Genomic DNA, 24,411 nt, shown 5'->3' with positions numbered 1-24,411 from the left:
GTCTGGCGGGTTTCTCATCTGTAAAGTGGAGGTCACAGGGGACCCTGGGGACTGAGGGAGGGACCATAGGGCAGTGCCTTTCGTGGTGGCTGAATTTATTACTCTCTGTGATTTGTGTTGTCCCCCTCCTGGACCAGGCTAGTGTCCTTTTTCCCAAGATTGCTCTATTAAGGGTGCATTTCCCCAGCCAGTTGCGGGGAAGGAGGCCCCACAGGGCCAGAGAACTGGCAACTGTTGAGCCCCAAAGCTGTGTTGGCCCAGTCGTGCAGGGTGGCCTCGGCTGGCCTCCTCAGGCATCCGGTCATCTGTATGCTAAATACCTGCTGAAGGCAGCTCAGTGCCAGAGAATGTTCTAGGTCTTGGGGTTTCGGCAGGGAGGAAGAGAGACCCCACCCTGCTGCCCATGGGTCGCATCCCCGGAAGGTCTAGAAGAGCGAACAGTTACAAACCAGCTTCAGCTGGGAAAGTCAGGGAAGACTTCCTGGAGCAGGCGCCATGCAAATTGCCATGTGAAGGAGCAGAAGGAGGGCCTGCCTGGTGCTTGGGGAAGACGGCAGTGCCTGGGGACTTCTCCAGCAGCTCCCCCAACACCCCCCTCACCCCCCATTCCTCTGAAGGTGGAGCAGCTTTGCAGGAAAACATTTCTAATAGGGTGCATATTTTGCCGGTACATTTTATACAATAAAAGTTTTTTGTCTTCTTTTTTCAAAACAAATTGTAACAGTTTTGTTAACACAGGCCTTTGCAGGCTTCATAGGGTTCCAGTTTCCTTGTAATGATCTCAAATGTGGCCAGATAACGGAGGAGGGGGGGCACGCAAGTTGTCAACTTGCCTGGGATCAGAGACCCTCCAGCATGGAGGGGAGCGCAGAGCTGGGAGGGTGTGGCGCCGAGGCTAAGTCATCTGTCACATCGTCCAGCAGACTCCGCAGGACTGGAGGCTGTGCCCTGCCCTGCGGCCGGCACTTTCCTCTGGCTGCCTCCTTTAACCCCCAGGCCGGTCCGACCTAGAGGCGGGGGCAGGAGGGAGCCAGCTGCCTGCAGGTTTTCAGGAGGGTCCTGCACTGACCCGCCTAGTGGTGGGGGCCACCAGGGTTAGCCGACTGGTCCCAGCTCTGGAAGGGACTCCAGAGAGCCTGGCCAACCCCCGCCCCCTCTCTGTTCTCTGGTTCCTTAAATACTGCTTGAGGAGCTTCTTATAATTGACGTCTTTTACATTTAGTCACTAATTTACTTCTCTCAGTGACTCTGTGAAGTAGGTCCTATGGCTGTTTCCATTTTATAGGCGTGTAAGCCAAGGTCTAGAGCGTTTACTCCAGCAGGAGACACGCTCTCAAAGGAAGAGCAGGTTCAAGAAAAATACTGGCTCAGCTCATGAACCTACAAACACTGATAACTGGCGTTGGAAAACCAGTCCTCGCTCAGGACGAGGTACCAAGTAGAGAAGCTGGGACCCTGTGCGTTTAACCCCTTGGCTGGAGGGCACTTTGGTCGGTAAACGAGTAAGAGGCCCCTTTGAAGGAATAGGCGTTTTTCATGGGGGTGTTGGGGGGTGGGGGGAGACCATAGAGGCGGGAGCCACAGCCTGGGCCCTTGAGGGGCTCTCAGCTGGCTTGGCAGGAGGTGGCCCCTCAGGTGGTGGCACCTGTCTTGGTTCAGATCTGTGGTTCAGCCTGCCCTGGACCCTCCAGCCCAGGGTCTGGCTTGGCCCCGCCTCCACAGTGGGTGTGGCCTGAGTTAGGCCCTCCTCCCTGCCCTCTGGGATGGGGCTCAGGAGGCCCCCAAGGAGCCAGAGCCCCTTATGCTCCTCACACTGCAGGGCTCAGCTGGCTCTGGCCGCAGGATGCTGGGAGCGGTCTGGAACCGTCTTCAGGGTAGAGAGAGTGGCCCCTTCTTGGCATCTTTATAAAAGAAAATAGTCTTGGCTGGTCCTGTGTGCTGGACACGGCGGGGCAGGCCCAGCCTCTGAAAAGACCAGCCCTGGACCTTGTGTAAATCATATCCCTGCTTAATCTGTTGGGACACTGCCCCAGCCTTGCCAAGTAAGCTTGCCAGAGGGTTGAGCCTGCATGGCCAGGGCCGGCAGTCCGGAAACTGGATTCCCACCCAGCCCCGTCTCCTGCTTCCTAGGGGATCTGATTCGCAAGGGCCCCTGGTCACTCATTCCAGAGCCTTCTTTTGGCCAAGTGAAGGGTTTGTGATGTGTGCTATTACCTGCGCGGCCAGCTTCAGGTCACTCAGAGGGGACACCACATAGAGGAGCACCCTCTTTGTGGCTTGTAGCAAAGATGCAAGAACTAAAGAACCAGCCTTGGGGACTGATGGGGCCCAGGAGGGTTCTGGTAATGAGCAGAATTGGTGAAGGAATGGTTTCCTTTTTTTTTTGGTCTTCAGGGCTGCACCCATGGCATATGGAGGTTCCCAGGCAAGGGATCCAATTGGAGCTGCAGCTGCCAGCCACAGCCACAGCCGCAGCAGTGCCAGATCCGAGCCTCGTCTGGGGCCTAGACCGCAGCTCATGGCAACACCGGATTCTTAACCCACTGAGCAAGGCCAGGGATCAAATGGGCAACCTCATGGTTCCTGGTCAGATTTATTTCCGAGGTGCCACAACGGGAACTCCGGTGAAGGAATGGTTTGTTTATGGGAACCTGCAGATCAGCCGATCCACTCCCGTTATGTAGATGGGAAAACAGGCCCAGAAAGAGGAGGTGGCTTGTCTGGGGTCACTCAGCTGCCAAGTGGTGTCATTTGTAGGCTGTTTTTCAGATTTGTTCTGCAGACATTTCCCAAGCATCTCCTGTGAGCTGGGCCTGGCCCTTGAGGAGCTGTTTGTCACACAGGCATCTTTTGTCACCTTGTTGCATTCATTTATTCAACAAGTGCTCCTGGAGGAGTCAGGTGAGGGGCTAGGCCCCAGGGACGGGGGGAGATAAGATTCTTGCCCCATGGAGCTTGTGTGCTGGATGGGTTTCCGGGGGCTGTGGACCCAGTGACAGTGACTGCCACCAAGTGCCTTAAAGCAACAGAAATTTATCCTCACTGCCCTGGAGGCCGGAAGTCGGGTGTCAGGCTGTCTGCAGGGCTCTGCTTCCTCCGGAGGCTCTGGCAGAGCAGCCTTCTCTGCCCCTCGCCACTCCTGGGGCCTCCGGCAGCTCCTCGGCTTTGCGGCCGCTTCACTCCAGCCTCTCCCTCCACCTTCTCGAGGCCGCCTCCTCTGTCTCCTCTCTGTGCGACTCTGAGTTTAGGCCTCGCTTGGATAGTCCAGGATACGCTTTCGTCTTGAGGTCGTTCATTCCATCTGCAAACACCCTTATTCCAAATAAGGTCACGTCCATGGGTCGCGGGGGTCAGGACGTGGGCATATCTGTCTGGGGCACATTCAACCCGCTGCACGTTCTAAGAGCAGGCACTGACCAGAGTGTCCTGGGGACCTGTGCTGCAGTGACGGGGACACACCGTGACAAGGGTGGCTCCCAAGTGGGAGGAAGGGGAGTGATGCTTGAGCTCAGATGGGTGCGGCGAGGAGCGGTCTCCTGAGTGGACAGACCCGGGGAAGAGCACTGGGGCAGGGGGAGCAGTGGGCACGGAGGCCCCCGGTGGGACCAGGAGTGAAGGGAGGGGAGAGGGAGGAGCCTGAGAGGGTGGCCGAGGTGGGGGAGGCCTTAAACATTCCATCGGGAGGAGCTCCCACTGTGGTGCAAAGCTCTGCAGCCTCTCTGCATCGGTGTGTGCAGGTTCGGCCTCGGCCAGGCACTCTGGGTTAAAGGATCTGGTGTTCCCGCAGCTACGGCGAAGGTGGCAACTGCAGCCCAGATCTGATCCTGGCCCGGGGCAGCCAAAACAGAAAAAAACAATGACAGTGCCGCCTGTGGATTTTATCCTAGATGCGCGGGGCAACCCTGGAGCAGAAGCAGGGGTCTGACATTCCCGGAATTAACTTTTCTAGAAGTCCCTGTGTGTGCTGCGTGGTGATTGGATCACAGGGGGACCAGAGTGCAGGCAGAACATGCTGGGGGGGGGGAGCCTCCCGCAGGGTCCAGGGCCAGAAACTCCCTGGAGGGGGTGGCTGTGGGGGGCTGGGGAGAACCGGGCAGATTCAGGGCGTTGGGAGGCAGAGTGGGGAGGACTCACAAAGGCTTGGATGTGGAGGGTGAGAAAGATGGAATCACTCGGGGTGACCCAGTAATTTTGGCCGCAGCCTCTGGATGCCTGAAGACGGCTAATTACTGAGGCTGAGAAGCAGGACGGGGGAGGGCATCAGAGTTCCATGGGGACACCTTAAGTTTCCCATTAGATGTCCAGGCTCGGGGGCCAGACCAGGCTGCAGACAGAAATGGGAGTCTTGGCCCCTAAGTGAGGCTGGATGAGACCACCCAGGGAGGGGGCGGGGTGGGGGGCTGGGGGCTGGGGGTGGCCTCGGCTCTGAGCCCTCCCAGGCTGCTGTGGGGGAGCAGAAGGCGGCTCAGCTCCTCAGGGGCGTCCCCCGAGCCTGGGCTGGTAGCTGGGATGTCGCCAAGACTGGTGTTTAGATACCAGGCATGAGTGTGTTTTAGGCTAGTGGGCCGAGCCAGTCCTTTTTTCTTCCTCTCTTTCTTCCTTTTTTCCGTCTTTTCTTCTTTCTCTCTCCTTCCTCCCTTCCTTTCCTTCTTCCTTCCTTTTTTTGCCAGTATTTCTCTTGAACTTAGTTCTTTTGGATGCTGCTGCCTGCCGGAATGGGAGGTACTCGAAGTTTTGGTACCTACCTGTGCTTCCCGCTGTGACCTAAGGATTCTCTCACAAGCCCACTGTCCCATCCCGTCACTCCATCCTCTGTCGTTGGTGGGAGAGCCCCAAAGCACAGAGGCCAGGGCTGGGGACACACGGCTAAGAGGCAGCACCAGGATTCCCACATGGGCAGCCAGGCCCTGGCATTGTATTCTTTTTTTTATTGTTATTGGCCTCCCCCGAGGCGTGTGGAAGTTCAGGCCCAGGGATCGGAACCAGCGGGGACTCAATCCCCAGCAGCGGCAATGCCAGATCCTTAACCTTGAGGCCGCCAGGGAGCTGATAGTCCTGACGTTGTGCTGGCAAGCAGGACACTGAACGGCCTCACTCATCTTTCCAACTGCAAAGTCTGCATTTTTCTAAGTCCTGCTTCGGGGGTGGGGTGGGGGGAACTGTTGTCTCCTTCAGCCTTTTATGGTGTGGGCGTGTGGCTTTAGAGTCACAGCCAGATTCCAGGGCGGCCTCTGTGCGTGTCCCGTGGCCGCGGGCCACTTGCTTCCTCTCTTCCTGTCCCGTTTCTTAGACTTGCTAGGATCCCACGAGGTCCTTTGGCCTTCATTCCTTCACAGACATTTCCTGCGTGCTTGCTCTGGGGCCGGCTCGGGGGCAGGGTGCCGAACGGGACGCCTGTCTGGCCCGCGTGGCTCCGAGGTCACACACGGTTCATTATTTGTGCTCAGTCACAGCCACCCGGGATCTGAGCTGCATCTGTGACCTTCACCACAGCTGATGGCAATGCCGGATCCTTAACCCACTGAGCGAGGCCAGGGATCGAACCTGCATCCTCAGGGATGCTAGTTGGGTTCATTACCGCTGAGCCACAAAGGGAGCTCCCGAGGAAAGGCCCTTTGACCTGGTGTTGGCGTGAACGAGCTCGCCCGAGGGGACCCAGGCAGGACCCCCAGCCTGGCAGAGCTTCGGTTTCCAAGAGCCGGGTGCGGGGAGGATACCTGACTGGTGTGCACACGTGGTCTGAGAGGTGAGAGGAGAATCAGGGGAGTTGGGTCCTGTTGGGAGGATGCCTAGAGATGGGGGCATGTCCCCTGGGCGTGGACCAGGAGGTCCCCATGAGCCGCCTGGAGGAACAACGTGGAAGCCGCGTTTCCTCGCCTCCCAGGCATCTGCCTACTGCTCCTTCCCTCTGGCTGCCTCCTTTAGCTGGTTTCTCTCCCAGACCCCGTCTCTCTGTAGAGGGGGCTGGCGTGGCACCAGCCGTCTGGTGCTGGGATGCTGAGGACGGGGCCAGAGCCGGGAGAGCAGACTCTGCATGTCCTGCCTTCTCCTGGGGAGACCAGGGGGCCTTGAAGAGGGAGCCGGGTCTGTCCTCATCCTTGTCCTGCAGAGAGAGGCACAGACACTGGGGCACAACCGGGTGACAATTGCCTGGCATCTCCTTGGGGTGTTGCTCCTTGAGGACAGACTCCTGACTGGATCCCTCACCCCCGGCCCAGAGCCTGGTACATGAAAGGATCCCAGGAGGGGCCCCTGCTGGCTCCCCAGGCTCAGGAGGTGAAGGGGGCTGTCTGGTGGGGATGGGCTGAGGTGTGTGGTTCGGTTTGGTTGGAATTTCCTGCTGGCATCTCACTGCATGTCAGGCTTCCCAGTTATGAGGGTCCTGACCCCTCGAGGACCCCTCTAACTCCTTGCTGCAGCTTTAGACAGTGCTGTGCAACAGATAGGCGTGAGGGTATTAAAATAAAACCAAATATGGGAGTTCCCGTTGTGGCTCAGCCGTAACGAGCCCAACTAGTATCCATGAGGATGCAGGTTCGATCCCTGGCCTTGCTCAGTGCATTAAGGATCCAGCGTTGCCGTGAGCTGTGGTGTAGGTCGCAGACGTGGCTCAGATCTGGTGTGGCTGTGGCTGTGGTGTAGGCTGACAGCTACAGCTCTGATTCGACCCTTAGCCTGGGAACCTGCGCGTGCCACAAGTGCTGCCCTAAAAAAAAACTTAAATAGGGAGTTCCCGTCGTGGCTCAGTGGTTAACGAAACCGACTAGGAACCATGAGGTTGTGGATTCGATCCCTGGCCTTGCTCAGTGGGTTAAGGACCCGGCATTGCCGTGAGCTGTGGTGTAGGTCACCGATGTGCCTTGGATCTGGCGTTGCTGTGGCTCTGGCATAGGCCAGTGGCTATAGCTCCGATTAGATCCCTAGCCTGGGAACCTCCATATGCCACAGGAGCGGCCCTAGAAAAGGCAAAAAGATCAAAAAAAAAAAAAAAAAAAAAAAAAGCTTAAATAAAACAAAGCCAAATAGAGAGCTAACCAGCCACCGTCTCGGAGTTCAGCATGTCGTGTACAGAAAGGCAATTTTAATGCCCCAGACGTTGGCAGGATGAGGTCTGGGAACTTTATCTTGGTGGGTCTCATCCACACGTCCAGATCACAGGGACCAGAGATTAAAACTGTGCTCTGCTGCAGTTTCCGCTCAGAGGGAGGATCTGAGGGAGAAGATTCCAGACTTGCCTGAAGCCCCACTCCTCTCTCTCCTTTTAAAAAAAATTTTTTTTTTTCTTTTTGGCCGTGCCTGCCGCATGCAGAAATTCCCAGGCCGGGAATGGAACCCACGCCACGACAGAGACAACGCAGGATCCTTAACCCCTGGGATACCAGGGAACTCCCCCACTTCTCTCTTAAGAGCACCTACAGCCAGGACGGGAGATGAGCAGTGAGCACACGGCCGGTGTGGGCGGGTGGCCTCGCTTCCAGCCGCAGAGGTGGAAGCGGTGATGATGGCCAGGCTGCTTCCCTGAGGTGACTTACGAAGGCCACTTAGACATGGCAGGGTCTGCCTTCTGCTTGAGATTTCTTCAGTTTCACGCCCCGTGGGAGGTGCCACCAGGGGTCTGTGACCACCGGTGGACCTGGTTGGTCTGATGCTATTGGCTATGGTGAAACCCTGGGTACCGGTGAGGGGTGGCATCAGGTGGGGGGGGGTGACACCTCAGTTCTCTTCTTGTCTCCTGTCCAACCCAGCCATGTGCCCTGTGTCACAAAGTGGAGTCATAGCCAGGGAGCTGCCCCCCCTTTTCTCCTCCACTGATGTTGCTGAGCCCCTGCTGGGTGTGGTCGGGGGGGGATGCGGGAAGCTGGGGGGGGTGTCTTCCCTCTCATCTCTTCTGGGCTCTGGCAGGGAGCCGCTGCCTCTGCTCTGTGGCCCTTCTGCCAAAGGACTTGTCACGCTGCAAGGTGACGCCCCTCCCCCCAAGTCTGAGCATGTCTGGGTCGCGTCACCCCTGAGAAGGTGCCACACAGGGGTGGGGGGGGATGTGACGGGGTGCACAGGCCGGTAGGGTGGGTGTCGATGGACGTGTCCACAGGTGGAGGCAGAAGGGGGGTGCTTCTCTGGGCCTCACGTCATCCCCAGTTTGGAGATGGGACCCAACTGAGAGGCCACCTGACCCCCCGGGTGCCAAGAGCAAGCCGAGGTGCCCGCGGCGATGCGGGGGTCAGAGCCCGGGCACGTCTGAACTTCAGTCCTTCTCTCTCTCCTCCACCTGTTCCACCCTCTGCCGAGACCTTGGGGAGGGGTGATTCCCTGGGGAGGTTTGGTTCTGTTTGTAACTTTTAAATCATCTTTATTTCGGTTGCAAAGGTGCAATTTACTTTGTTAAAAAACATTTGCACTCTTGCCGTTTGAGGTCTCAGAACGTGCTGTGGAAACCATTGCATTTACCACCAAACTGCTCTGCAAGAAGGCTCAGAAATACAGCTTACCAGGAGTTCCCTGGCGGCTTAGCAGTTAAGGATTCTGCGTTGTCACTGCTGTGGTTCTGGTTTGAGCCCTGACCCAGGAACTTTTCTATGCTACGTGCGCAGCCAAAAAAAACCCCCAACTTGGCACATTAATTCTCTTTACCAGTATTCGGATGAGTGCATAAAACAGCATCGATTGAAAATGACAAGTGGTTTAAACCTCCAGTTCCCTTCCTAACGCAAGATGGTAGAATTTTTTAAATGCATTTTAAAAATACTCATAACTTAAAACTGACCGTGTTAGCTGTCTTTGAGAGCACAGGTCGCTGCATCAAGGAGTCTCCTGTTGTGCAACCTTGACCGCCAGCCACCTCCAGAGCTTTTTTCATTGCCCGCAATGGAAGCTTTGTCCCCATGAAACCCTAAGTGCTTCCCCCCACCCTGCCCCCCCGTCCTCCAGCCCCTGGCGACCTTCATTCTACTTTCTGTCTCTGGTTTTTGACTATTCTTGGAACCTGATATAAGTGTAATCACGTAGTCATTGTCCTTTTGTGGCTGGTTTATTTTACTGAGTAGAATGTTGTCACCAATACAAAATTTAAAGAAGGTTTTAGTTTAATGTTGGGCATGTGCTCAGCTCTCAAAAACAACAATCACGGAAAGTTACTTCCCTAGGTCGTGGCTCAGCAGAAAACAAAATCTGACTAGTATCCACGAGGATGTGGGTTCGATCCCTGGCCTCGCTCAGCAGGTGAGGGATCCGGCGTTGCCGTGAGCTGTGGCATAGGGCGCAGACGTGGCTCGGATCTGACGTGGCTGTGGCTGTGGTGTAGGTTGGCGGCAACAGTTCCGATTCGACCCCTAGCCTGGGAACCTCCATGTGCTGCGGGTGTGGCCCTAAAAACGAACAAACAAAAAGTTGCTTCCCCAAAGTAATTTTGCCCCAAGGATGGCTGTGTAACCACTGTCCTACAGGACGTAGGGGAAGATAAATATTGGCCCGCAAAGCCAGACTGTCCGTCCTCAACACGGTTTTAGTAGAGGAGCCAAGTTGGGATCTTTAGAATCTGAACACAAGGTTGACAGGTGCAGATATTCAGCCCGGGCGGGGGGTCCCCCCGATGCAATATTGGAAGTGATGCTGACGCCAAGAGAGGGATGGGTTGGAGGTGACACTACTGCTCAAAGGCGTGACGCCGTGTGCCTGGCACGGTGGCATAAAGAGGAATTTAAGGGGTTGGGGGCTGAGAGGTGGTGAACGGAAGAGCCGTCTCGGTGGGGTCGTCATGCAGCGGGCTCGTGGTTCCCAGGAGGATGGTGGTGTCTGCCAGCTCTGCCCTGACCTGCCTCATCGCGCTCTTGGGCAGGAACGTCTCCTTAGCTGGTGGGCATCTCCCCAGCTGCCCGGAGGCTCCACTTTGCACAAGAGTTACAGCTTTATGGCTGCTTGGTGCCTTCCAAGGACATTCCAAGTTTCTGGATGGAGCGAATGACTTAACATTTTATTGGAGTTCCTGTTGTGGCTCAGTGGGTTAAGGACCTGACATAGTGTCTGCAAGGAAGTGGGTTCGATCCCTGGCCTCGATCACGGGGTTAAGGATCTGGTGTTGCTGCAAGCCTCAGCGTAGGTTGCAGACGTGGCTTGCATCTGGCGTTGCTGTGGCTGTGGTGCAGGTCGGCAGCTGCAGCTCCGATTCCACCCTTAGCCTGGGAATGTCCATATGCCGTGAGTGCGGCCCTAAAAAGAAAAAAAAAATACAAAAAACAGCGTTTCATCGTCCTGGTGAGAATAAGGTTCAGAGTGGTCTAGGCTCCCCAGCAGGAATCGTTTCCAAGTGTTTGTATGGCTCAGGGCACCGAGCTCTCGCCCCGCTGAGCCGGCTGCAGGAGTCTGAGGTCACCTCTGCGTGTCTTTCTCGGAGTTGAGGGAGGCTTAGGGGCTGCCACTCATCCTGGGGCCCTTCTGCACCCCAAAGTGGGGCTGCAGCACCCCCGTTTCTCACAGGCAACAGCAACCAAATTCTCTTTGTTCCTTTCACATGTCACCCACCTCCCCTGTGCGCTCTATAAGCTTTATCCGTCCCCTCAGCAACTCCGAAGGTATCAGGAGCCCCATTTGGCACCAGAGAGGCTGTGGCTCAGAGAGGTGCAGTCACCCGCCCAGGGTCACAGAGCAAGAAAGCACTGGAGCTGCGATTGGAGCCCGAGGCTGGTGGGCTCCCAAGCTGACTCTTCCTTATCAGTTCTGCAGCTGCTGAGGTTGGAGAGGACGAGAGGCAGGCCCAGCTCCTGCGGGGGAGGGAGGGCGAGGCAGCCAGGCTGGTGGGCCGGCAGGCTCTGGGAGGAGTGAGAGGCCAGATGGGGCTGGGCCAGGGCTGGAGGGGCTGTGAGACCCCCCCCAGGGGTGAGGCCATGGGTGGGAGGGCTCAGTGGGGCTGGCTGGGGCTGGGGTGAAGGGGGAGCAGGGTTGGCCTCACAGGGGACAACAGCCCAGGTGTCAGGCCACGTGGCTGAGTCACGGCCATCCTGGGGGTGAGCCACGGGCTGCGTTTTATCTGTGGCAGGTGGGGTCCTGCGTCTCGTGGACACTTTCTGTGGAATCGACTGGAGCGAGAATGAAGGAAGGGGTGATGAGCGAGGGGGAGCCTTGGAGGGCATCCCCACAGGGCGTCCCCGCAGCCATGAGGCCGTCCCTCGTGATGGACCTTAACCTTTGGTGCTGGGGAGCCGGCGATGCCAGTTTTAGCTGAGCCCCGGCCCTGGGTGACCCCCAGGTTCACCAGGTGGCACTGAGGGGATTGTAGAGAGGGAACAAGGTAGGGACAGGTGGGCTGGCCGTGGACTGGCAGACCTTGCTCTGGGATAGTCCGTCCCCCTTAACCAAACCACCTCGGGGTCCCTCTGCCGGCCTGGGGAGCCCGAGCCAGTGAGGAGCTCCCCTAGGACAGGGGGCCCGTCGTTGTCCAGGGGCTTGTGTGGCCTTTCTTCCTCCTGGCTCAAATGGCCGGCCCAGCCTCGGCTCCTCACCCAGACCCTGACCTTGCCCGTGGGCTCTTTCTACGTGAGCACCTGCTGCCGCAGGGGGTTCAAGGGCCCTGTGTTCCAGGCGCAGTTTGTCTGCAGAGATGCTGGAGGTGGCTGCCGGCTCGTGGTCGCTGCTGGAGCTTTAGGACACAGCAGCCTCGTACTGGGCCACCTCCAGGGCTGAGCCTGGAAGAATAATGAGCTTCAACAGGGCCCCAAGGCCACTGGTGCCAGGAAACGCCACCAAGCCTGGCGGGATTTACGCTGTGGGGCACGGGAGAGCCAGCAGTGAGAAAACCTGGTGTTTCTTTAAAGACCTTTTTTTTTTTTTTTTGCTTTTTAGGGCCGCACCTGTGGCATATGGACGTTCCCAGGCTAGGGGTTGAATCGAGCTACAGCTGCTGGCCTACACCACAGCCACAGCAACACCAGATCTGAGCTGCATCTGCGTCCTACACCGCAGCTCACAGCAACGCCAGATCCCTGACCCACTGAGCAAGGTCAGGGATCGAACCTGCATCCTCATGGATGCTAGTCGGGTTCGTTTCCACTGAGCCACAATGGGAACTCCTTTAAAGCCCAATTTTGACATGTTCTGCCAAGAGGTGACCTTCTGCTGGTGACTCCACTCATGCTTCCTCCCAGCTGTGGTGGGGACTGATGCTGAGGGGGCCTGGTACCCGGCTGGTCCTCCTTTGGGGATGGGGTCGCAGTGTGGCCGGGAGGGGTGCCACCTGCTGGACCCACCTGAGCCTTTCACCTTTTTGTACCTGAACTTGTGGTCTGGGGGCAGATCAAGGGCAGAGACCAGCACCCGCCCGTCTGCTCACCCGCGTGGCGAGACTGATGCTTTCCTAGCAGGTGGCTACAGCAGTTAAGTGAGAGCCCGCGACGCTGGCGCTTTGCTTCTCACCGAGCCAGCCGGGGGCATTTAAGGCCCCACATTTCTGTTCCCCCCTCTGCTTATGCTGTTCCTCCTCCCCGGTGTTCACTTCCCACTTGCCACGCTGGGTCCCCCCTCTGAAGAGAAGCCTTCCTTGGTTGTCCCAGTTTGGGGTGCTCGGCCCCTCCAGGCCTCCCCCATTCTGCACTGTTTGTCTTTAGTGAGACAACCATCGCGGACCCCTAGGAGTCAGGTCCAGGATACCCCGACCGCCGGGCCGGACGAGAGGAACTCGGTCATGCCTTGATCATGGCACCTGTCTTTCTTGCCCTCTGCACTGCGAAGGCAGAAACCCCATCTGGGCAGGTCCCCCTCCGAGTTGCCGGCGTCTGGCTGGAGCAGGGGTTCCCGGCTGCTGAGCTGCAGCCCCGACAGCAGTGGATTCAGCAGGTGGTAGTGGAGGTTTCAGGCCTTAATAAGGGGAGCGGAGGGTGTGCTCAGTTTTCAGTTGTACGTGTTTGTCGAGTGACTAAAGGAACAGATATGCTCCGGCCTCTTCAGATCCGGCCTGATGCTGTAGAGGAGGCCAAAGGAAGCCGCGTCCCGGTGATGCGGCCGGGAGGGGGGTGCCCTTGGCCACTGGAGGGAGGTTGCTCGACCAAGGGGACCTCAGGCCTGGTGCGGGGAGTCGCCTGTCCCCAGTCACCCGGTTCTCTTCTCTGCACAGCTGGCGCGGAGGTCCCCATGGAGGCTTGCTGTACAGATGGACATCAGATGGCCACTCAGCACAAGGACTGCTCCCTGCCCTACACCTCGGAATCCAAGGAATGCAGGTACGTTTGCCCGTGGCCGCCGCTTTTCCTGAAGAGTGTTCGTCGAGGCAAACGCAGAGGATGCAGGGATGGTGGGTGCCAGGCGCCCTTGGGAAGGCTGGGCACCCAGGGCCAGATCCGCCCAGGCTGTGGGAAGTGCGGTGGGCCCTCGACCCCTCCTCTGTGCTCCCACCATCCTCGAAGGGACTCCATGCCCCCTCCCTGTGCCATGGTTGGGGTGGCCTGATGTGTCACTGGGCCACACCAAGAAGCCCTCATGGCCATAGGTGGACACTGTGGCCAAGTCCCCTAGAGAGGGGGTGGTTGTGAGGGCAGGTGACATCATGTGGCTGACCGGAGGTAGCTTTGCAAATCAAGGCCGGGGCGGAGTTCCTGCCGTGACGCAGTGGGTGAAGGGTTCAACTGCAGGGGCTCAGGTCGCTGGCAGGGTGAGGGTTCGATTCCCAGCTTGGCAGGGGAGGTTAAGGGATCCGGTGTTGCCACAGCTGCAGTGTAGGTGGAAGCTGTAGCTAGGATTCAACCCCTGGCCAGAATATTTCCACATGGCCATTAAAAAAGAAAAAAAGCAGGGGCCATCTTCAAACCTTGAAAACACAGATGAGCCAGCCCCAGAGCAAAAGTCCTGCCAGACAGTTGACCACTTTGTGCAGTGGCCAACATCTGGATCCACTATCTATTTTTTGTTGTTGTTGTTGTTTTTTGTGGCCCCTCCCAGGGCCAGGGATGGAACCCAAGCCACAGCAGTGACAACGCCAGATCCTTAACCCACTAGGCCTCCAGGGAACTCCTGGATCCGACAGGTTTATTCCTTTCTCCCTAAATTGACTCAAGCGCCCTCAAAGTTTTGGGAGAATACAAGCTTAGAATAAACAATAGAGGCAGGCAATGTTGGCCATCACGTAAAGATAACAGTAAGAACAAGAGCGAGCCTTTGTGGAGCACCTGCTTGGCACTGGGCCTGGGATGCTCATCCTGTCATCTGTCACTGCTCCTGATCCCATTTTACAGATGAGGAAACTGAGCTGTCCCCAGTACGCACAGCTGGTAGGGGGTGGCGTTAGGACTTGAACCTGGCTCTGCTTGCCCGGGAGCAGAGGTCGGGGAGGCGGGGGTGTGAACACGTCCCAGCACTCGACATCTGTTCATTTTCTCTGCCTTCCATCCGAGTCAAGCTGCTGTGACACCTGGAGCCGGGGGATGCTGGGTGGAGAGCTGCCAGGGAAAGAATGGCATTCGCCTCATTCTGGAGTTTTGCATTTGTGTTGGCATCGAGCAGAGGCTGCTGCCTGCCAGCTGTGATAGCTTGATTTAGGAGATTCTTGCAAAGTCAAGAGCATTAGAGACCAAACAAAGGAATAGACAGCAGGGCTCGGGGACGGTTTGAATCAGCTGGGAGACCAGGCTGTTAGGATTTTTTTTCTTGTCTCCCATACCTTGCACCCTCAGCATATGGAAGTTCCTAGGCTAGGGGTCGAATCAGAGCTACAGCTGCCGGCCTACCTCACAGCCACAGCAACGCCAGATCGGAGCTGGGTCTTTGACCTACACCACAGCTCACGGCAACACCAGATCCTTAACCCATTGAGCCAAGCAGGGGTTGAACCTGAGTCGTCATGGATACTAGTCAGGTTCATTACCGCTGAGATGCAGCGGGAACTCCCAGGCCTTTAGGATTTATGGTGCATCCAGTGAGTGAGGGCTGGGCTTTTGGCTCCCAAGCTGGGCTTTACCCTACAAATGTCAGAGGGCGGCTGGTGGCTCCGGAGCAAAGCTGGGCAGTGAGTGCCCGGCATTCTGTGGACAGACTTTGCCCGGATAGGCGGCTGGGCCGGCCCGGGGCCCTGCCCCTCACCCCACAGCTGGATTTCCAGCTGTGTGACCTGAGCCCGCTTGGAGGCTCAGTTTCCCCAATACTAAAGCGAGGGCAGTGATAGTTTCCTTTTGGGGCCGTGCTGACCTCAGAGGTAAGGCGAGCAGGCATCACGAAGCCAGGCAGTGGGGGCATCTTCATCTGCTCGGCCACCGAAATGCCCCGGGTGGCCTAAGCCACAGACACGTGCTGTCTACAGTCTGGGGGACAGAAGTCTGAGGTCAAGGTGTCGGCAGGCTTGACTCCTCAGGGGCTCGTAGGTGCCACCTTCTCCCCAAGGCCCCACGTGGCGTCCCCGCCCTCATGTCTGTGCCCTCGTCTCTTCTGGGGACACCAGGCAGATTGCAGGAGATCTGCCCGGATCATCATTTAACCTTAATTACCTCCCTAAAGACTCAGTCCCCAAATACGTCGCAGTGGGAGGTCCTGGGCTTGAAACCTCAACAAAGCACAACTAGTCACAGGCCGCACGTTTGTAAATCACAGACTCACACAGCGAGGCGCCAGCCAGCCCGCCCGGCCCTCCGCGCGGGGCTGGAGATCCTGAGCTCCCAGGCGCCGGGCTTCTGGGCCCGACTGTGCATTTGGGGTTTAGCCACAACCGAATTTATTACCAACGTCCAATGCCCTTACTAAGTATGGGGTTATCTTTTTTTTTTTTTTTTTTAGCTTTTTAGGGCCACACCTTCGGCATAGGGAAGTTCCCAGGCTGGGGGTTGAATCAGAGCTACAGCTGCCTGCCTACACCGCAGCCACAGCAACGTGGGATCTGAGCCACATCTGCAACCTACACCGCAGCTCACAGCAAGGCTGGATCCTTAACCCACTGAGGGAGGCCAGGGATGGAACCCACAACCTCATGGTTCCTAGTCGGATTTGTTTCCACTGCGCCACAATGGGGACTCCTTAGGGTTCTCTTTAATCCCTGGTGGGCTCCAGACGATGCAGAAACACCTTCTTGGCTTTGCAGCAGGGCTTTGCGTCCGCATCTCCATTTTGGGGTAAATCAGGGGTAAATTTCTGACATGTGTCAAGCGATTTCCTGAAATGTAAGTCATATCATCTGAACAGCTGAGAGGGGCTGACTTCTCCTTTTTGTGGGAAATGTGGGTGCAAGTCCAGGCCCCCCCCCCCGACCCCTGACTTGTTTCTGGTGGGGCTCACCCACTTCATCGTGGGGGACCTGAGGGAATTCTGGCTGGACAGTGTGAGTTGCTACATCACAGGGTCCTTGAAACACTTGAGAACTCCCGGGACCCGGATTGTCAGCCGTCAGCCTTTTGTTTCCCCAGGGGAGCCAGCTGCCTCGTCCCTCAGCTCACGGGCAGGGGCTGCGTCTGTGTCCCAGGCCTCTTGGTGACTTCGCCGCTGAGCTGATGGGCTGTGACCACATCCCTGCCCTGCCCTGCCTCCAGTCTGCCCTGCACCCTTGCCTCTTGTCACGGAATGCCTGGGTCTGAACCCCATATGTACGGTCTGCAGGGGTTAGAGGCCAAGCCTGGGGTCCTGGCTCAAAGACACAGCTGGGGACACAGCTCAGCTAAGATGACAACCGGGTTTTAACTCCACTGAGTGCCACTGTTGGGGGCACTCAGGAGAACAAGACCCTCCCCCAGCCCTCCGTGCCTTCCCGGCCCATCAGCTGAGGATGGTATGTGGCAGATGACCCTGAGTGCCACGTTGGAGCTGCGGGGCCAGGGTGAGGGGCCGTGGGGCGGGCATGCTGGGAGCACAGCCATGCTGGGAGCGGGGGTCGTTTTCCAGGAAAAGGCAGAGAAGGAAGAGAGCAGCTCAGAAATCCAGTCCTCTTACTAGTAACAGTTAAAAGACGCAGCACAAAAAAAAAAAAAAAAAAAAAAAGGAGTTCCCGTCGTGGCGCAGTGGTTAACGAATCCGACTAGGAACCATGAGGTTGCGGGTTCGGTCCCTGTGCTTGCTCAGTGGGTTAAGGATCCGGCGTTGCCGTGAGCTGTGGTGTAGGTCGCAGACGCGGCTCGGATCCCGTGTTGCTGTGGCTCTGGCGTAGGCCGGTGGCTACAGCTCCGATTGGACCCCTAGCCTGGGAACCTCCATATGCCTCGGGAGCGGCCCAAGAAATAGCAAAAAGACAAAAAAAATAAAAATTAAAAAAAAAAGTAAAAGACGCAGCAAAGGAGAGGTGAGGAACCTGAGTAGTATCCACGAGGACGCAGGTTCGATCCCTGGCCTCACTCAGTGGGTTAAGGATCTGGTGTTGCTGTGGCTGTGGTGTAGGCCGGCAGCTGTAGCTCCAATTAGACCCCTAGTCTGGGAACCTCCATATGCCGCGGGTGCAGCCCTAAAAAGACAAAAAAAAAAAAAAAAAAAAAGCAAGAAACGGACCACCAGCCACTTGGGAACTCAAAGGATCTAGTGTCATTTTTCTCCTTTCCAAGTGGCGTCCTGCCAGGCTCCCTGCTTTTAAGTGTTCATTCGTCCCCCGATCCTTTTTCATCGTTGGCACTGTTCTAAGCCCGGGATGAGGGCAGAGTCCGGGGGGAAAGGCGCCGAGGTGCTGCAGGACCCAGAGAGGCCCTGGGGACAAAGACTGGTGGGGACCTGCACCTCCCTGCACACCCGGGCTCCAGCCCAGCCCTGCCGGCCTCTGCAGAGCCTCTAACGCATGGCACTTTGTGGGGCCATCAGGAAACGGCAGCCAGCGTTCCCCCCAGTTCCCGCATCGCCGTGCCTTCTAGCCTTAACCATGGGCCAGCATTCTTTAGATCCAAGTATAAATTTGCCTAAAACCTCTGGTTGAATCAAGCCCCCGAGTCTCTCAGAGGAACTTGGCTACACATGGAGCCAAAACCTAAAGCAGGAACCAAGCTGATGCTTTTCGGTCCAACAGGCACGCTCTGAACCCCTGCATGGATTTATGTCACAAAGATCACTGAGGGCCTTCGATGAGACAGGGATAAGTCAGAGAACGAGATAGGCAAGGTCCCTTCTCCAGAGGACAGAGACGGTGACGGAGGGAGGGAGTCTGTGGTTTGTACAAAGACACCCGGTGTCATGAGAACGGAGACACCAGGGCTGGGGGTGGGCTCTCCTGATCGGGGCCGGTTTACAATTTTAGGTAGAGCTGTTTGGAGATGCCTCACTGGGAATGAGGGTTTGAGCCAGGACCTGAAGGAGGCTAGCCAGTCACCCAGGTGGCATGCAGGGTCACTGTTCCTAGTCGAAGCGGGGAGCAGACCTGTGGACGCCCAGCGCCAGTCCAGCCCCGCCAGGGCAGAGTTTAGGCACCGCTGCCCCTGGATTCCTCAGGTGTGCGAGACCCTTCTTCCCCCGCCAGGCCATTCCTCTCCCCGTCCCCGAAGCCTCTGCACAGGCCTGGCACACAGTAGGGCCACAGCCAAATTAAAAAAAAAAATTGCAGTGAAACATCCATCTTAACCATTTAAAAAAAATTTTTTTTAATGGAGTCCTCGTTCAGTACCTCTTTAAATTTTCTACTAATTTCTTTTTACGGCTGCACCTGCAGCGTATGGAGGTCCCAGGCTAGGGATTAAATTGGAGCTGCAGCTGCCGGCCTACACCACGGCCACGGCCACGGCCACGGCCCCGGCCACACCAGATCCGAGCCACATCTGCCACCTACACTGCAGCTTGCCGCCATGCTGGATCCTTAACCCACTGAGGGAGGCCAGGGATCGAACCCACATCCTCATGGACGCTATGTCATGCTCTTAACCCACCGGGGCACAGCGGGAACTCCCATCTTAACCATTTTCAGGTGTCCCGTTCAGGGCCTTCGCATCATCGTACAGCCATCACTGCTGTCTGTCCCCAGAATTTCTTCATCTTCCCAAACTGAGAGTCCAGCGCAGGAAACGCAACCTCCTCATTCCCCCCCTCCCTGAGCCCGCCCCTCCTGTTTTCTGTCTCTAGGAATTTGACTCCCCGGGTCCCTCAGAGACGTGGAACCACAGTATTTGTCCTTTTGGGCCTGGCTTATGTCACTGAGCCTTCAGTCCTCTGGCCCAGAATTTACCCGCGTTGTAACATGTATCAGGATTTCGTCCCTGGTCCGTATGGACCACATGTGATGGACGCGTGGGCTGCTTCCATCTTTTGGCGATTCAGAGCCATGCTGCCGCGAACGTGGGTGTGCAGACATCTGTGCGAGTCCCTGCTTTAGAATCGTTGGGGTTTGTACCCAGAAGGGGGATTGCCGAGTCCTGTGGTCATTCTCTTTTATTAAAGAGTTTGGGGAACTGCCTTACTGCAGCGTTTTGCATTCCTACCGACCATGCACGAGCGTTCCAGCTTTTCTACAACCCTGTTTTCTGTTCAGCCAGTAAATATCTTGGAGGGACGGGCTGGATGGATGCACAGCAGCCTGCTCCCCCTGACAGTTTGGTGAAGTGCCTGTTGTTCTCAGATCCACCCAGAGCCTGAGTAGATCTGCAGTAGCAGCGCACAGGCCTATCTCATCTTATGGTGCCTCGAAGGGTGCGTTTTTGACCAGTTGAAGGTTTGGGGCCACTGCGTTTGGCCGAAGATGGTCAGCATTTTTTTAGCCATAAAGATGTTTCATTAAGAAACATACATTGGGAGTTCCCGTCGTGGCGCAGTGGTTAACAAATCCGACTAGGAACCATGAGGTTGCGGGTTCGGTCCCTGCCCTTGCTCAGTGGGCTAAGGATCTGGAGTTGCCATGAGCTGTGGTGTAGGTTGCAGACGCGGCTCGGATCCCGCGTTGCTGTGGCTCTGGCGTAGGCTGGTGGCTACAGCTCCGATTCAACCCCTAGCCTGGGAACCTCCATATGCCGCGGGAGCGGCCCAAGAAATAGCAACAACAACAACAGCAACAACAACAACAACAAAAAAAAAAAAAAAAAAAAAGGAAACATACATTGCACACCTGGTAGACTGCAGGACGGCGTAAACACAACTAAATGAAACATACTGCACGTAAAGTGAGTTCTTTAGATGCACTAAGAAACCAAACAGTTCATGGGGACTCGCTTTATCGTGGCTGCCGGGAACCACACCTGCAGTATCTCTGAGGTCTGCCTGGGTACACGGCTGCATCCTGGAGCCGGAGGGCAGTTCTAGAAGCATGTGGGATGGCAGATGCAGGGCTCCAGCCCCCCAGAATGGAGGCTGTGGGTGGGCCGGCGGGGCTGCAGCCCACAGGCAGAGGCTGCCTGGCTGGTGGTACAGCGGGGCCGGCAGGGCCCGCCTCTCCAGACCAGCCGGGGTTGGGCAGCTTCTCCTGCCCCTTGCTGGCTTTGGCTGAAGCCAATGTATTTGGGGTCTGGTGGGAGCCACACCTGTGACTCACCTCCTGCTCGCTCACCTGCCTGCTTTGAGCTGTATCTGAGGGACCATTTCTGACAGGTGACCGTCCTTCTGTGGACACAAGCCTTGATGCCTCTGGCTTAAGGCAGAAGGCTCTTCCTGGAGTCCCCGACAAGGCCGGGGGGCAAGGATGCCACCATCCCGCACTCTGTGGCCTTGGGCCAAAAGCTACTCCACCCCTCTGGAGCTGTTTCCTCTGATGCTGGAAACTGGGGATGGGTCTTGGGAAGAATTCAGCTTGATGGAGGGTGGCCGGGCCTGTCTCAGGGTCAGCAGTCAGCTATTTGTTTTTTAAAGAAGTGGGAACTTTTTGTGGGTGAGACTTGAGATCAAAGAGGTGAACCGGGGCTCTGGCCACACAGCTGGGTCTCTTTCTCTCTCTCTCTTTTTAAGAGTCGCATGTCTCCCAGCCAGATACCACCCTGCATTCAGTCTGTCTTTTTTTTTTTTTTGGTTGCGCTGGCGGCTTGCAGAATTTCCCATGCCAAGGATTGAATCCAAGCCCCAGCAGTGACCGAGGCTACTGCAGTAACAATGCTGGACCCTTAACCCACAGGGGAACTCCCTTGTTCTTTTTCTTTTCCCAGTCTTTCTAATTAAACACTGTCGAGCGCCTTCTGTGTGCCAGTTGTGTGTGTGTCTGTGGGCGAGTGAGGGGACCGGGAAGGGCAGGGGCACCCAAAGAGGACCGAGCGCCCATCCCCGAGGGGGTCCTGCCCCCAGGCCCTGCGTCCCCGCGGCAGCCCTCACCCGCAGAGCCCTGAGCCCAGCCTGCCCTTCTGCCCGCAGGATGGTCCAGGAGCAGTGCTGCCAGAACCAGCTGGAGGAGCTACACTGTGCTGCGGGCATCAGCCTGGCAGACGAGGGGGACAGCTGCGCCGCCCCGCAGGGCGACAACGCCAGCCTCGAGGCCATGATTGTCAAGGTGAGGACCCGGGCCCCTTCTTCAGCCAGAGGCCTAGGGCGCCCTTGTCCCTGCAGCTTGACCTCAGGACGCCTTGCCTTTTGAGCAGCAGGATGAGCCCAGCAAGGGGAGAAGGGACCACTCAAGTCTCCCCACCTCTTTCAGTTTATTCAGTTAAAACAAACAAACAAACAAACCCCGAAACAAAAAACCAGAAATGTGGAGTTCCCTGGCGGCTCAGTGGGTTAAGAGCCTGGCGTTGTCACTGCTGTGGCTCTGGTTACTGCTGTGGCATGGGTTCCATCCCTGGCTCGGGAACTTCCACGTGCTGTGGCCATGGCCAAACACCCCGGTTCATTCGGTAAACCCTGGACAACCCCCGGGCCCAGTCCGACCCCGGGGAAGCAGGGATGGGGTGGCCCAGTCCTGCCCTGAAGACTCCAGTCCGGGGGCTTCAGATAGGAAGACAGAGGCTGGGATGAGGTCACCTGGGCTTGGAGCCTTCTGGACCCTCGAGTCAAGGTCGGCACCCCCATCCTCCCCAGGAGGCCCTCAAGCTTCTCTGCCCTCCAGCGACTCGGAGCTCAGCATGGCCCCTCACCAACACCTCCGATAACCCATGAGCTCCGTAACTGCCCTAGAAGAGAAAACGGAGGTTCCGAGAGGCCCACACTCCACACTCAGCAAAGGGCCTCTTGAGGACGGGCAGGGGAGGGGTCTGGTGAGGCCGAGCTGGGGTGGGGTCCATCGGGGCCCAGAGGGAGCCCTGCCCTGAAGGTCAGCTATGCGTGAGGGGTCCCAGGACGCCAAGGCCAGGCCGGGTCACTAAGAGCAGGCCTGCGTCTTGGCATGGCTGCCCAGGGGCGCGTTCCCAGGTCTGAAAACTGCAGATAAACTAGCACCCCCCACCACCACCTACTGGGGGAGAAAGACAGAAGGAGTTCACCCTGGGAAGGTGGTTAACCTGGTCTCTGGGTTTCGGGGGGAGGGCCGGGCGATGGGAACGAATTTCCTGGAAGGAAGCTTTCTGGTCCCCAGTTAGGAGGCCCAGAAGGCATCTCAAGGAGCGGAAGGTGGAGTGGAGTCTGGATTCCGGGAGGGGGTGTGGGTGCCTTTTGGGGGAGTCTCTCCTCACCCAGATTGGGACATGGAGGGAGACTCCACGCAGGGGTGGGGGGGTCTGGAGCCCCCACCCGCCCTCGGCCTCTGTGGGCTTCTGGTGAGACAGAGCCGGGTGGGGGCGGATGCGCTTGTCTGAGGGCGGGCCTCAGAGCCAGGACCTTACACAGTCAGTGACTGCCTCCCGGGCAGAGCCGGGCATCTGCAGACGCCATCTGCCTGGCAGGCCCTTCCGCCCGTGGGCCCAGACTCCAGAGAAAAGCCTGGAACATTCTATCGGGCGTGGAGACAGATCACTTTGGCAGATGAGTGAGCTGTGTTTCTGGGCGGGACTACTTGTGCCCTAAAAGGTGGAGGCTGGAGCTGGGCTCCCCATTTCCTGGTGGCGGAGGCCGGGGCATGAGCAGGATGGGAGACCCTCCCGGAGCTCAAGAAAGGCCACCCCTCCCCCGCTCGGCCATGGGCCTATTGGAAAGTTCTGTGCTTTCCTTAGGAGGATAAGGACCGAAATGGGGCTTTTTATGTGCCAGGGACAGGGGGGCGGGGAACGTTGTTGTCCCTGGGATTCGGGTGTGACTTTTGGGAGCACTAGAGCCCAGGTGACAGGCAGCAGCCGTGTCCTTCACAACGGTTCCCTTCCTGCTGTGAACCCCCAGGCTCGGGGAGGGGACGAGACCAGGTGCCTACTCATCCTTCCAAGTTCATCCTTCCAAGTCGGGCAGAGCCATCTCAGACCAGGCAGAAGAAAGAACCCTGCGGGGGGGCGCTTGTGTGCGACCGGTGGGGTCAGCTGTCATGGAGCACGTGCTGGGATGAGCCCTTCTCAGGTTTCAGGGTCCTTTCCAAACAGGACCTTTGAGACTTGTCGCCCGGGGGGCGGGGGGAGGGAGGGACAGAGGAGCGGGAGGTCGGGGTTAGCAGGTGTACACGACTGTAAATAGGACGGATGAACAACTAGGGCCTCCGGTACAGCACACGGAACGGTGCTCAGTATGCTAAACTCTGATAAACCATAATGGAAAAGAATATTTTTTTAAAAGCGAATACATATATGTATAACTGAATCACTTTCCTGTACAGCAGAAATTAATACAACACTGTAAGTCAACCATGCTTCCATGAAAACAAAAAAAACCCCACCCAGGACCTGCACGATGCGGGGGGGGGGGGCGCAACCCTCCGGCTTGGCTTGCTTTCCGTCGTACCACCAGCATTTAGAGGTGGGGGCCGAGTCCGGCACGGGTGGTCACTGTCCAGGGCGAGTTAATACGGGGTGGGGGCAGCGATCTGGGGGGCCCACTCTGTCGTGTGCCTGGCTTCTGCATCAGGAGTCTCCGCCTGTGTTTGCAGAGGTGCTGCCACTGCTGCCTGCTGGGAAGGGCGGCCCAGGCCCAGGGCCAGAGCTGCGAGTACAACCTCATGGTTGGCTACCAGTGTGGACTGGTCTTCCGGGCGTGCTGTGTCAAGGGCCAGGAGAACGCAGACTTTGCTCCGGGAGACATTGGGGACCTTCAGGAAACAGGTAATTCCCATTTTCTTCCCCCCTGGACGGTGCATTAGTCAGAGTTATCCAGGGAAACAGAACCAAAAGAATATGGAGACAGACAGACAGAGAGGGAGAGAGAATTTATTTTGAAGGAATTGGCTCTCGTAACTGTAGGATGGGCAGGTTTGAAATCCTCAGGGTGGGCCCTCCGGCCCGAGGCCCAGCGGAGGGCTGATGTGGCAGCTTGCGTCTGAAAGCCATCCGCTGGCAGAGTTCCTTCTTGCTTGCAGGTCTTTTTCTTAAAGCCTTCCCCTGATTGGATGGGGCCCACCCACCTAGTGGAGGGCTGTCTGCTTTACTCAAAGTCTGCTGCCTTAAATGTTAGTCTCATCTAAAAAAAGACGGCCCCGGGAGTGCCTGTCGTGGCTCAGTGGAAACAAATCCAGCTGGTATCCATGAGGGCGAGGGTTTGATCCCTGGCCTCGCTCAGTGGGTTAAGGAT

General features: G+C 57.2%; 1 protein-coding gene across 2 annotated transcripts in view; it reads left to right on the top strand.

Moving 5' to 3' along the window:
- FBLN1 (fibulin 1) overlaps nt 1–24,411 on the top strand; it is an 87,681-nt gene that overhangs the window by 2,788 nt on the left and 60,482 nt on the right. For both annotated transcript variants that reach the window (XM_003125955.6, XM_005663736.2), the window contains exons 2-4: nt 13,100–13,205; nt 21,190–21,325; nt 23,774–23,945. In XM_003125955.6, coding sequence (XP_003126003.3) covers nt 13,100–13,205; nt 21,190–21,325; nt 23,774–23,945 — 414 coding nt within the window. The remainder of the gene's footprint in view (nt 1–13,099; nt 13,206–21,189; nt 21,326–23,773; nt 23,946–24,411) is intronic.

The sequence above is a fragment of the Sus scrofa genome, chromosome 5, assembly GCF_000003025.6.
Source record: "Sus scrofa isolate TJ Tabasco breed Duroc chromosome 5, Sscrofa11.1, whole genome shotgun sequence".
NCBI lineage: Eukaryota > Metazoa > Chordata > Mammalia > Artiodactyla > Suidae > Sus > Sus scrofa.
This window is presented reverse-complemented; position numbering and strand designations above follow the sequence as displayed.